The sequence below is a fragment of the Apaloderma vittatum genome, unplaced genomic scaffold (assembly GCF_000703405.1).
Source record: "Apaloderma vittatum isolate BGI_N311 unplaced genomic scaffold, ASM70340v1 scaffold19875, whole genome shotgun sequence".
NCBI classification, from domain to species: domain Eukaryota; kingdom Metazoa; phylum Chordata; class Aves; order Trogoniformes; family Trogonidae; genus Apaloderma; species Apaloderma vittatum.
In genome coordinates this window covers 12,686-26,771 of record NW_009716853.1, presented here as the reverse complement: position 1 = coordinate 26,771, position 14,086 = coordinate 12,686, and the positions used below count along the sequence as shown (strand labels likewise).

Genomic DNA, 14,086 nt, shown 5'->3' with positions numbered 1-14,086 from the left:
CAACTACCCTATTCATTTTGAAGGAAATTCCTTTTTGCAAAGCAGTTAGGTGCTCCTAAATGTCAACAAAGAATTTTCAATCTGTCCTACTGCTGTTTTTCTTTCAATGGGATATTACCATTATTCAGAATCGAGTAACTATCTGATCACAGTGACAATCATGTCAGTCTTTCAACCATAGGTGGATTTCCTCATCCTAAGAATCCATATTGTCAATATAAATTTATGAATTTCTATAGAGTAACATCAGATGCACAGAATACAGTGTTTGGGGTGCACTAGGGACTGCGTGTGTACACAGTGGCACATGAAGCAATACTGTCTTGTTCTTCTGCCATTGTGGAAATACTGGTGTAACTTTTAAGATTTCCACTATTTTATTTCTGACCATAGCGTGGAGGGATACATTTCAAGTGCACAACTTAGTTTTAAGGGACTAGAATCTCTTGATCCTGTAGTTTTGCACTTGCTTCTGATGCAGCCAAGCAGCAGCTGTAGCCATTAAATGCCATATCTGGCACTAGTTTTGTCCTATTAACATGGGACAAAAATAGCATCTGCAGAAAAAGGCACTTCCTAGAATCAGTAACTCTGTCCAGACCTAAATGGTTTAAGTCCAGCAACACTGAACTGAAATTTTTATGCATGTCAGAACTGCATAGACACCATTACCAGACACAGGAAAAGTATTAAGACATAACTTGGCTTCTTTTTTTTTTTTTTTTGGGTCCGTGTTGCATGTATTTTCCTTTTGTCCAGCTTCATGTTGTGTTTTCTTTTGTTTTCTCATGACTAGACTGCCTCTTTGTCAAAGATTCCTGCCTCAAAGTTTAGAGCAAAGTCATTGCTTCCTCCAAGACCCAGCTCAGCTTGCTCATTAACTACTAAAAGGGCCACTTTTCTCGATACAGACAGTTATTATGTACGGCCCTCCTCAGCAGGCCCAAGAGACTGCTTGCCCTACTCAAAATCAGATGCTAAGGTAAGGTAGCAGAGTTGTTAGAGAGAGTTAGCTCAGAGGTGTGGTGAACTTCATGGATCATATTCTCTACCCACTGAATTGATGTAATTCTCTGTGAAGCATACATGGGATTACTTACATCCAGTGGCAGGAAAACATTATCAAGCCACGAGATTTGTGCTACAAAATTTATAAAAATGAAGGAGATTTTCCAGAGGAAACATAAGTAAGTTATAACTAGAAGGACATATCTTCTTTCTATTGATGATAAGGATGCTGCTTCATTGACTGCTAAGAAGTTACACCCATTTGCATGTGGGTAAGTGGCAAAGAACAGCAGTATTAATTCACCTTCTAAGTTTAAAAAATGTAGTTTTCAACCAGTTAATATTCTCTGAAAACAAATACAGTCCCCAGTGTAGGAGAGTATAGTTCTAATCAACAGCAATAAGGGTGGAAGCCAAATGTTCTAAGTCTATGCATGGGACACATTGAAGAAGCTGCAGTACAAATTTAAAGAGACGTTTGGTAGTCTATCCTAGCTTCTCCATTTTTGCACTTCACTTGTGTTTCAAATGCACTTGATGCTGAAATGATGACTATCCCCATATAAAAACTGGTTTCACTATTGACTTCCATTTCTGTGTAATGCTATGCTTGGTGTGTCTTTTGCTGGTTGGGACCATTATCATATTTGTCTTTGGGAGGACTGTCTGCTTATGCAAAACTGTCTTTGTCTGCCCGTCGCATAGGTTCAAAAATATTCTAACATATGTGTCCATTGCTCTAACCACGGTAAAAAGAAGGTATGTGCTGATTTCAAAAAGTAAAAAGATAAGTATGGAAGGAAATAGGACATGAGGATTAACAGTCCTTGTCAAAAAAAAATAAGCTGTAGCTAAAAATTTTTCTCTGTAAACAAATTACTAGTTAGTGTTTGAAAATGCAAAAATCACTCATCACCCAACAATATAATGTGGGGTTTATTCTGGGCACCAGTATTGCAGTTACTTTGCAGCTAAATTCACATAAGATTTTCACACCTGAGCTCCAGAGAATTCTTTTACTTTCAATTTGCACTAAAACACTTGTTCTTTATTAAAAACCAAATGTGGAATCCATCCATATTTAGATCCAAGAGTGTCTTAAGTAGCTCAGAAGGCAACTACTGGGTATTTTGATGCAGTGTAAAAGAACCAGGGAGCTAAGCAGAGCATGGGAGGTGGCTGGATCCCCACAGGCTCCTGTGTCAGTAGTAAACAGGGCCCATAGGATTAGGTCTGCCCCCCTGCATATAGGTTGAGAGTGAGTTTTGAAATCTAATCCTTCCTTCTTTATTTTGCTATTAGGATGGAGTAAGCAAGAGTCCCGAAAAGCGTTCCTCTCTACCGAGACCTTCCTCTATCCTCCCTCCTCGAAGAGGTGTATCAGGAGACCGAGACAGAGAGGAGAATTCTCTCTCCCTCACAGCTTCTCTTTCCTCTTCAGTACGACGGACCACCCGTATGTGTTTTGTGTATTAACCCTCTCCTGCTGCTGTAGGTGTCTCCCATCCTTGGTAGATTTGTCATATCGTGGGTCCTTACCTTTTACACAGAGGGGCAGCTCTGGGGCACGCTGCTGGAAATCAGAGCCCCACAGACAGTTTTTGTTCAGATACCAAGTGCTGAGCAGCAAGGGCTTGAAACCAGGAACAGGATATGCCCTTTCCATACCCCAAAGCTAGAGCTGCAGTTCAGATCATTGCTGATATGAGGAAGTGCCTTTGCAAGGAGCTCAGAGCCAGGTATAAGATGTTTAACACAGAGCATTTACAAATAGCAGGAAGAAAAATGAGACAAACAGAAGTAGGCAACATAAAATATTCTGTTGTATCTTGGAGAAGTGAACCTAATAGTTATTAATTTGCTGTTACACGGTAATGATCTCCTTGTGCCCTAATCCTGGTGTAAAAACTGCCATCCCTCGAAGTTTTTAAGGCCAGGATGGATGCAGCTCTGAGCAACCTGATCTAGTGGGTGATGTCCCTGCCCATGGCAGGGGGGTTGGAACTCAATGATCTTTCAGGTCCCTTCCAACCCAGACAATTCTGTGATTCTGTGATTAAGTTATCTAGTGAAGTGACTCACTGGGAGAAGTCAGAATAGTTAACCAGCAAGGTCCTTTTATGAGGACTAGTGTTATCAAATGGCAAGCCAAAATAAATTAAAGGACAAAAAGAATTTTACCAAATGCCCCCAGCCAGAACTTTTAGCTAGATTTGCACTCAGCCCAGGTGTTAGAACCTGGATGTAGCTTCTTGCTTTCCAGTAGGAATTCCTCTGGTTTCTCTCTTTAGGAACCAATCTCAGACCCTTTTAAGACGGCTTAAGGGAAGTAGATGATTAAATCCCCCACAAAAAAAAAAGTCCTTTGAAATTCTCGTATGATGCTCCAAGGATAAAACAGAGACCCTCTGTAAGCAGAGTGACCCCCAGCTGGCACAGCAGCCCATTCTGCTGACTAGGAGTGAGATGCCATTGAGCATTTGCCCATGTGGTGAAGGACTGAGGAATGAAAAATAAATATACCAAAGCTGCAGGGAGATGGGGGAAAAAGCATTCCTTTTTTGTCTCAGTTGGTATAGTGAGAAGGTTCTAGTTCAGGGGTTTTTGGAAAGAAACAAACCATTTGGGGAAACCAGAGGTGGGAGTCGAGTATGTTCGATCTATCTAAAGAGTCACACAGAGTGAAGAGTTTCTCCCAGACCCCAAGGGCAGCAGTGTGTTGGGTTTGGTCCACCACCATTACATAAACAGAATGATTAACAAATACTTAAAATAAGATTTTGATTTATTTAATAAATAGATGCTTTAGGGAGGCCCATTGGATTTATAATTCCTAAACATTTTAAAGTTGAAAACATCTGCACACCCATTCAGCACTGGGGTTCCCAGACTTGGAGGTTGGTTTGGTCTTTCTGAGTATTCTCAGTGAAACTTTGCTTTAAGCAGCATGTCGAGATATCTCGGCTTCTGTTTATTTGTGGTCAAGAGTTACAAGCAGAGCCGGCTGCCGAAGACACAGTGCCACTACTAAACCGATTCTTGCACTCAGTGAAAAGGACTGGCAGTGCCATAAACACCGAAGGGCACTGCTACAAAATGTTAGTGTATTTATTTATCTTTAACTTGTACACAGATGTGACTAGAATGTGACTCTTAATCAAGGTTGCCTTCTGTAACTGCTTTCTTTCACTGCACTAATGCAAAACAGCAGTTGAATGTGAGGGACACCTGCCCATCCGTAGAGCTGTGACTTGCTCCTCAGCTCAGTGCTCACCCAGAGTTCAGCTGCAGACACCAGATTACCAGCCGTGGTATGTGGCCAGCAGCAGCCAGACACTCAGAGCCTTTGTTTTCAGGATTATGGTCACAAATTTTCCCACTCTGTAGTTTAATGCCCAAATCCATTAAAATTGGTGACAACGTTCTTCTTAACTCATCAGGTTGTCAGATCAAGTCCCAAAGGTTAGATTCCAAGGGTGCTTCTTGTCCTTTCCCCAAAATGGGAATCAGCGTGATTTTGTGCTTTGTTTCACGAGCTTTGCAAGAAGCATAGATGTGGGAAGCACACCTGTGTCACAGAAGAGAGCTCAGTCACCACTTGGGCAATTTACCAGCTCAACCACACATGACAAGGTAACTCCTGGCAGGTTGATAAACAAAGAAAGACACAGAGACAGACATGCAGTCTGCTGTTTCAGCATTAGTGCAATCGTTTCTTGGCACACAGGAATGCAGTCCTGGGAGGTACAGAGGGAAGAAGAGCTGTATTTCCGTGACTCCAATGCTGTGGTTTTTTCTTGCATGTAGGATCAGAGCCAATTCGTAGCAGATCAGGAAAAAGTGGAACTTCTACGCCCACTACTCCTGGCTCCACTGCCATCACTCCAGGGACACCACCAAGCTATGCCTCCCGTACCCCTGGCACTCCAGGGACACCCAGCTACTCCAGAACCCCCCACACTCCTGGGACCCCCAAATCTGCCATACTGGTACCTACTGAGAAAAAAGTTGCCATAATTCGCACTCCTCCTAAATCTCCAGCCACTCCGAAGCAGCTACGAGTTATTAATCAGCCTTTACCTGACCTCAAGAATGTCAGGTCCAAAATCGGATCAACAGATAACATCAAATACCAGCCTAAAGGAGGGCAGGTAAGGTTTTCACTCTTTATGTTCATCCACGTGTGATTTAGTCATGTGTTTGCACCTTTGATATAGGTATGGGATGGGAGGCAGCAAATGCTGCTTCTGTTGTCCCTATGTATTGGTTGGTTAAGTGATGTTCAATGGCAAGGGCCAGGACAATCTTCAGAAGGTGTTTTGTTGCCTGAAAACTAACAGTGCCTCACTGAGATCAGCTGAAAATTTTCCAACAAGTGTTTGCACTCCATGCCATAGATACATTTTAGCCTGAATTTCAGCTAAATTCTTCATCAATACAGCAAATCAGTGAGGTTTGTTTTAATTCAAGCAAATTCAAATTCAACCTAGAGAGATGTTATCAGGATTGCACAGCACCATGACTTTTTCCTGTGTCATTTTACGTACATGTGCATTGCGTTGGGTGATGTTAATAAGGGTTGCAGCCTTCAACCTCGTAAATTGACGCCAGGTTAAAGATGATGGGAGGGAACAGATATTAGACTTAAGTGTTTTTCCTGCTCTAAGAGGGCTTAAACTGTATAAACTGAAGAATGTATGTAATATAAGAAAAGGTGAATGTATAAAAAGGCAGATCAGGATTTTCTGTTCTCACTGTCTGAAAGAATAAGAATTCAGGGACATGCTGATGCAATTAAAAGCTGAAAAAAAGGGATCATTTCATATTTGCCAGAGTTATGCAGTGAAGCACATTTTCACGACGATTGCTTTCAGCGAAGGACTGAGCATGTGTGCAGGGTAGAAAAATCATAGAATAACAGGATGGTTTGGATTGGAAGGGACCTTGAAGATCATCTACTTCCACCTCCCCTGCCATGGGCAGGGACACCTCCCACTAGACCAGGTTGCTCAAAGCTCCATCCAGCCTGGCCTTGAACACTTCAGGGATGAGGCATCCACAACTTCTCTGGGCAACCTGTACTGTTCCAGTACATCCACCACCCTCAGCATAAAGAATTTCTTCCTAATATCTAATCTAAATTTACCCTTTTTCACTTTAAAGCCAGTACCCCTTAAACTATCACTACACTTTCTGATGAAAAGCTCCTTCCCTTCTTTCCTGTAGCTCCCCTCAGGTACTAGAAGGCTGCTGTAAGGTCTCCCCAGAGCCTTCTCTTCTCCAGGCTGAACAAGCCCAATCTCTTAGCCTGTCCTCACAGGGGAGGTGTTCCAACCCCCTGATCATCTTCACGGCCCTCCTCTGGACATGCTCCAACAGGTTCACATCCATCTTATGTTGGGGGCCCCAGAGCTGGACACAGAACTATGCGTAGGGTCTCACGAGAGTGGAGTAGAGGCGGGAGAATCACCTCCCTCAACCTGCTCGTCGCAGTAAAGATGGAGGCTTTTATTCTAAGCAGAAGCTTTTGGGGACTGAGGTAAGATCTGACAGGAAGTACTATAAATCTTCCTGAGGTATGGTGTTTATACCTTCCTCTGAAGAGTCTCTGCTTCATACCCTATCAAGAAGAGCTATGGTGGGAGCTGGAATAGTCTTCTCTCATTTTTGGGCAGTGCAGAAATGGTAGCACAGATGGCACTGAAAACCAAAATTATGTCCAAGCAATTTGTCTCTCGATTGTTCTAGCTTACAAGATGAAGCGGTCCATTCTATAAATGTTTAAATAGTTATAAAACCATTTATAACTTGAAGGAAATCCTATTTATTTAGAAACAAAGAGGCTGAATCAGGAAAAATAATATGGCTTACTAACATTTATGCTAAAAATATGAATAACTAATCCTTGCAGGTGTAAAAAATTATATTGATTTAATTTTTCTAAAATGTACCTGCACATTTCATATTGATTCTGGACACAATTCCATGACAAAAACACCCAGTGCCTCCACATCCCTTTTACTTCCCTCAAATTGCTGTTACACAAGTGACAATGTGAGTGCTTTATGAAAGGTTCACTTCTCAGCTACCTTCAGGGAGAGGACCTCAGGGTAAGTAACATGTTCCCTCATTTAGCTGTCCTGAAAACAAGACATTCCTGAAAGCTAGGATGCACAGTGTTTCCAGATCAGATACATATATGAGCTGTGGAATTCATAGTGAAACATACAGAGCAGTGAAGTTTGCCTAATGCAAACCTATCTCAGAAAAAAAGTAATAAATTGGACCAAAACTTGACATTGCAACCCTATGCTTACTGCAGGTCTACCAGAGGGAAGAAAAAACTGACTAATTCATATTTTAAACATTAATGTATCTTTTAGGTGTTGATCCTGTTTTCATGGTAAATTAACAACATTTGGTGCTTCCCAGTATTTGGACAGTAGCCAGTTACTCAGATAAAGTCAAGAAGATAATGCCCCAGCAAAGGTTCTTCTGCCTTTATTTTGACAGTGTCTGTGTGATTATTTTGACATATTGTGTAGCAGATGGTCATGGTGTGCAGGGGCTGCAGGAGGCTCATAACACAAGTTGAAACTGCACATCTGGATTAGCATTCCTTATAACAAGTCCAGCTGCTAGACATGGGGATCAAAACCAGCACCATATTAGCTTGCCCTCCTCCTCCCTGTTACTCTCTGTGGGCTCTAACAACTATGAAAGACCAGTGGGCCACTGCAAATTGTATTTCTTTGTAAACACCATGTCTAGATAGCTACATTTCCTTAGCAGTTCTGTAGAGTCGCATAGATTATTTGCTGGGTAGTGAAGGATGGCACAGCAGTTGGCATTTCACTCTTTCAGGGATCACAGGGGAAATCTGCTGGGTGGACATCATGTCACTGAAGTGAAAGCGTTTTTTAATTCCCAGTGGTATGTGGCCATTGTGATATGGGTTGAGCAAAGAGAAACTCACTGATTTTTTCTTTTATATCTCCTTTACGCCATAGTTGCGCAATCTAGACAAGAGGTCTTAGGATTAATTATTCTCAGGTTTCTGTGGTTGAATTATACAAGATGTTTGAGAGGAACACATGAAAGCTAATTTCATTTCCCTGTGTCTGCTCACTTCTTTAATGTCTGGTGGCAAATATTGCACTGGCCGAAATGAGCTGTTTTCTTCTACTTGCTTTTAGTGATGATACTTGGAACAAACAAAAAGCTACCCAAGCTTTATAACCTCAGCTGGAAATGCTCATAGCAATAACCATAGGAAAGACAAGCAGACAAAAAGCCAGCATGTATCTGGGCAAGTTAAGTACATAAGCATGACATGCAAATTGCTAAAGGAATACAGATATGCAGCCCAAAAGTGTCATTTGGAGACAGACTGTCCTTTTACCAGAGGCATATCTGAACCTAGCACAAGGTCTTTTCTTAGGGTATTTTTTAAGGTCTTTTTTGCAGCTGTCCTAGAAAAAGCAGTTGCACTCTGAAAATGCCAGAGGCTGAGGTGCAGAACTGAAGAAGCAAGGGATGTTTGAATGCTAAATAAATCAAGAAATGCAATGCTTTGAATTTCATCAAAAGCTTATCAGATAGCAGCCTGATTTTACTTCAGATCTGACTTGCCAGCCGCAGAAACAAAGCAAAGGAAAGAAATTGCTCCACCTCATGGGAGGAGGGAGATGGGTGGAAGAGCATGCTTCTGGGGAAAGAAGCAAGCTAACTTTGCAGTGCATTAAGCTCCTACTAGGAATTGATGGTTTGAGATGTGTTTAATTGGTATTCTGCAGTCTGGAGAAATGAGAGCTTCTCTGCTCTGTGATGCAGCCAGTAGGTGGTTGTCTGGTTTTCTCTTTACAGTAGAATAGGGTGAAATGTATCATTCTTGGCAAAGCTCAGAGCTGACTTGCTCATGGGTATGTCTGCTGGGCCTCAGATGCATTTTCACACTGCATCAGCTGTGAAGGAAATGCTGTGCTTTCAAAATTAACCGATTTGCATCTGTTATTTTTCAGACAGCCCAAGGGAAGCATGAGGGAGCTGAGGGTAGGGGTTGGAAATCTGTTTCAGATGCCAAAACTGGGGTTGTTCTTTACTGTTGGGATTTTTTTTCTTGAAATTCTGTCTATGGATGCGGTTTGCAACATATCAGAGTACAAAAGTGCACTAATTGATTGGAAGGGACCTCTAGTCTAACCCGCGTGCCAGAGCAGGATCCCCTAGGGCAGCCACACAGGAACGCATCCAGGCAGGTTTTGAAAGTCCTCAGAGAAGAAGACTCCACAACCTCTCTGAGCAGCCTGTTCCAGTGCTCTGTCACCCTCACAGTAAAGAAGTTCCTCTGTATGTTGAGATGGAACTTCCTATGTTCTAACTTGAACCCATTATTTCTGGTTCTGTTACTGGGCATCACTGAAAAGAGATTGTCACCTTCCTCTTGACACCCACCCCTCAGATATTTATGTACATGTTCCTTGAAGGTTTCTAGGAAGATTAAGGAAGAACTTCACCATATTCTCTAAACTGTTGAAAACAAGGTACAATTAGTCATGGGTCAGAAAGTTCAAATTAAATGATGACACCACTATTCAGTTGAACCTATCCAGAAGCTGCAAAAATGCTGGCAAGGAGAGTAGGCATCTGCATTAGATGATAAAATAGGCCAGCACAAGGGAGTATAACACATCTCAGAGCTGGGCAGAATAGGAGGTTTGGATGGATGTCTGTCATCTTCTTTGCGTAGTGTTTTGTTTGCTTCAAAATCAGTTTGCATGGCAGGAGAGATTCCCCCACAACACACTCCCACACACCTCCAGCATCAGAACTTATTACCAAGCCTGCAGGGAGGAGTAGGCTCCTGAAGTGTTCCCTGCCTCAGCTACAGCCTGCCAGGATGCAGAGTCAGTGCAGAGATAGACAGGCCTTGTGGCATACTAGAGCTGAGCACCTCCTGGGAGAAGTGCAGCTCAAAGGGTATTCAGTGAGTTCCCCTCGAGATGTCATCTTATAACTCCTCTTCCTCCTGTTTCACATGTCTTTGCACCATGTTATGAACACTGATGACTGCCCGAAAATTAATCTGAATATGTAGATTATGTGCTATTGGTGCACTGGCTGATGAAGAGTGTCCTAAAAGGTAGTGGAGAATATAGGCCTAACAAGAAGTGCAATTTGAGCTATTGCTGGGGCCCATTCTATCGTCCATCCTCTTCTGGCACATCATGTACTTTTTCTCCAGTCCACTGTGATCTGTGACATAGTTGAGCTAAAAGCTCTTTGGTCCAAGTTAAGAGAATGTCCCTGCTCAGGGAAGTGATGAACATAAGCCAGTTTATAAGGTTCAAGCTTTGGTGCTTTCCTCAACTAGAGCCAAAGGAGGCAGCTCCACAGGGAGATATGGATTGACATTGTAACATGGCTGTTGTTAAAGTGCTTAGCTAATGAGAGACTGGGAGGCAATTATTTCCACACTCTTAGCTGCATTCATTGGGATAAGTTTGCGCATTTACCACATCAACAGTTCACGACTGTAAAATAAATTCATCTCTGTCAGTTTGCTTTTGCTTTCTTTATACATGCCTCGTTTGTGGATTTGCAAGACATTCAAAAGGAATTGTTCCAGACTGAAAATTAGTCCAGTAGATCTGTTAATTGCAATTTGAAAAAAAAAAAATTAGGAGTTTCAGGCACACCTTTGAAGCTTTGTCACAGCTCAAACCCATGATTTTTAAGTTTTTGAAATTTACAATTTTGACTGATCATTGCAGATTGTACAGAAATAGCTTGTGGCTCCTGTGTTCAGACTGCACTCATTTAATGGAACGCTTGCCCAAGTACAGTCTGTACAGTTAAGCCTTGAATTAGTCTGGATAAAAAGCAAGATCTTCTTCCTGACTCATATTTTAGAAAAATGAAGTAATCATTGCCAGGATCTAGCAAGTGTCAGAAAGTTTAATGAAAGATGTTTCGCTGGTAAAAATGACCAGGGAATTAGGACTTTCTCTCCAGATCTGACATTCACTTTCTGTGTGGCTGGGACGGAGTAAATTCACTGCTGTGCCTCAACCATCTGTAAACTGCGCACCATGCTTATGGAGGACAACCTGTGAACCACAATCAGGAGAGCCACAAGCTGTCTGATGGGATTCTGGCCACTAGCAAAACCTCCAGTAGCCAAAACCAGATGCTTCTCATATTTTTGAAGGCAGTTATCAGCAGTACACTGATTTCTGCCAGTGAGAATGGGCTGTGTTCAATCTTTCTAGCTAGCGTGGAAGGTATCACTTTTTGGAGGACTGAGTATCTTTCCACCAATTACAGTGGCAGGTTAAGTGGCCAGTTCCAACTATAAAGCTGGCTAATGTTAGAGGAGACAAATCCCATTCATGATGTACCATACGTTGTTGATGTCTTGTTAAGAGCAAAGGGAGAAGCTGTATTTTTTTCTAGTGTAGATAGAAATTAACAGGACATAAATTCCTGTGAAAGTCTGAGTCTTCTCAGCAGCTCAGCAGGAGACATTTTCAGCTGAGCTCTAACTAGTTAGTTAGCTTTTGGCAATAAAATGGGGAAGGTTGTTCTTTTGGGGAAAATATTCTGTGAAAATGTTCAGGAAATACATAATCTGGATCAGAGCTGTTTGGTCATATAATGGTGTTCTGTCTTGAACAGGCAGGTAAGGAAAAGAGTTTATTTTGCTAGATGGGAGAGGACAGGAAAGAAAAGGATACAAACTTTAGTTTTTATCTTGGAAATTTGGATTTGAATAATAAAAAGAAATGCTAAGGGATATACCGGCTGAGCTTTGGAAGAGCCAGCCTGCATGAAGAGGTAAACACAAGACATTTTTTTGAACTTGAAGTGAACAACCTGATTTTCTCCATTGTGCTGGAGTAAAGAAAAAGAAAATCCAGACATAGTGACCCAGAACTCATCTCTTTTTAAAGATAAGGAAACTGATCAGAAAACTGTGATATTTGATGCTCAGTACTTGATATTTAAAGCTATTGGTACTCTTTCCATGTGTAGGGACTATTGTCTCCAGAATTCTATGTAGTTTAGCAAAACATGTTTTGTAGATCCTTTAGATTCCTCTGTTTCAGCTGAACTAACTGAGCTCCTAGGATCACTTTTTATTTGGTGTTGCATGAATCTCCTTTGTTTTACCATTCTTCTGATCAGCTCCCCAGATTTAGTGAGGAGTATGATTACAGAACATGTGTTAAAGTTCATCTGATGTGGATCTTGCAGTTCCTTGAGCTGTCTGTAAAATTCAGCTGTTGTCTCTTGACTGTAAACTCTTTGGAATGAAAAATGGACATTTCACTATGTGTTTCCCAGCACAATTATGCAAAACCTCTCAGTGTTTCTCTGTAGGCCTTTCCTCCCTTTTTTGGTGGGGACATGCCGTTTTGTGTTCAGTGTGGCCACCTTACTAATTAGCTGAATACAGTGATTTTCAAATAGATAGAAAGAAAATTGTGAGTCAGCCATTGTTGTCATGCGCCAGTATTAAAGACATAGCTGATTGCAAGACATGCATTTTACTGATACTTCCCATTGGAAGTACCCATTTTCAGTTGTTTTTTTAACAGTTTAACTGTTCAGGCTAAAGTATTACATGTTCAGTGTCTAACTCTGGGCATGGTTTTTAAAAGTCAAGCCAAAGAAATACCCTTCCCCCTCCTTTTCCTCTACCTGTTGCCTCTGCCAGGAGGATGAGAATTATAGCATCACCTGTTCTTGGCAGCATAGAGATTTGGAAGCGCTTAGAACTGCCAGTTGACACTAATCAGGTTTTAAATTTAACATTGCTTCCTATCAAGACTAGTTCTTTTCTCACTCAATCCCTGTGTTAACCAGGAGACCAAACAGTGAAATAATATCTGGTTCCTGGGATGTAGCTCTGTCAAATTACTGTGATGCTGTGGTAAGGAGGAGGAACGTGCCCTTTTTGTTAAGTTGTTAGGAGTCTGGGAGCTTTTCCCAATATCACAGCGGCACAGCATGTTCAAGTGGCAAGTGAAGCCAAGCTAGAGTATTTTTAAATGCTTTAGGCACAGTGTTTGTGGTAGAACTTCTCAGAGGCCGTAACTGCAAGGCAGAGAGAACATAAATCATCACTTGCTTAGAAAATATATTCAGAGCCGTAATTTCATCAACATCACACTTTTTGTTCTTCAAGTATCTTTGTTTTGGTGCATACCAGTGTAATACACCACGGGAGGGAAGCTGTTTATGGATTCTCTGCCCAGACGCTGATAAGTTAGGGGCTTTCCTTCCTGTTGTGAAAAGCAGCTGAACTGAATGCTTCTAGCCATCAATAGAAAACATAATTCTTTCTCTTTCAAAAGCAGTTTTCAGTCATTGATGTTGTTTTCAGCAGTGAGGCACAACTGAATGAAATTTTCTCTTGCATTTATCTATCTTCCACTCAGTGTTTCTACAAATATCCTCACATTTTTTAGATCTAAATTACACATTAGGAAGAAGCTCTTTACAATGAGGGTGGTGAAACATAGGGCTCTGAGCAGTGTGATCTAGGTAAAGATGTCCCTGCTCACTGCAGGGGGGAGTTGGACTATAGATGATCTTTAAAGGTCCCTTTCAACTCAATCCATTCTATGATTCTATAATCTTGAACACAGTGGTGCAGTACTGACAGAAGAGGGCCTTCCCGAAGCCCCTGGGCTGGAGACTGTTGTACAGAGACTCAGAAATCCAAACTCACTTTTTGTCAACAGCTTTAGGGAGGCATATATCTAACTGGGAGATTCACAGGTATTTCTAGCCTATCTCTTCTCCTCATGTCAGCCAGCTTAAGCCAGAAACATTCCCTCTGGTCTAGTATCGATGTTGCCCTTGAACCACAGGCCCTTGCTTTTTAGATTGTCAGTCAGACCACTATATGTAGGAGGGGAGTTAGTTTACCCTGCTGAGTGCAGATCAATATATGTCTCACCTAAATGAACTCAGCACTTGGTTTCCTATCAGGCTACCCATAAATGCATTGCATCTCTCAGAACTTAGACAGAGAGCATTCAAACAGCACAGAAGGTATTGGAGCACAGTG

The 14,086-nt window shown here is 41.7% G+C and overlaps 1 protein-coding gene across 1 annotated transcript in view; it reads left to right on the top strand.

Annotated features, from left to right (window-relative positions):
- MAP2 (microtubule-associated protein 2) overlaps nt 1-14,086 on the top strand; it is a 71,533-nt gene that overhangs the window by 46,862 nt on the left and 10,585 nt on the right. The window contains exons 5-7 of the mRNA XM_009869695.1: nt 797-982; nt 2,311-2,464; nt 4,816-5,159. Of these exons, the coding sequence (XP_009867997.1) occupies nt 797-982; nt 2,311-2,464; nt 4,816-5,159 (684 nt within the window). The remainder of the gene's footprint in view (nt 1-796; nt 983-2,310; nt 2,465-4,815; nt 5,160-14,086) is intronic.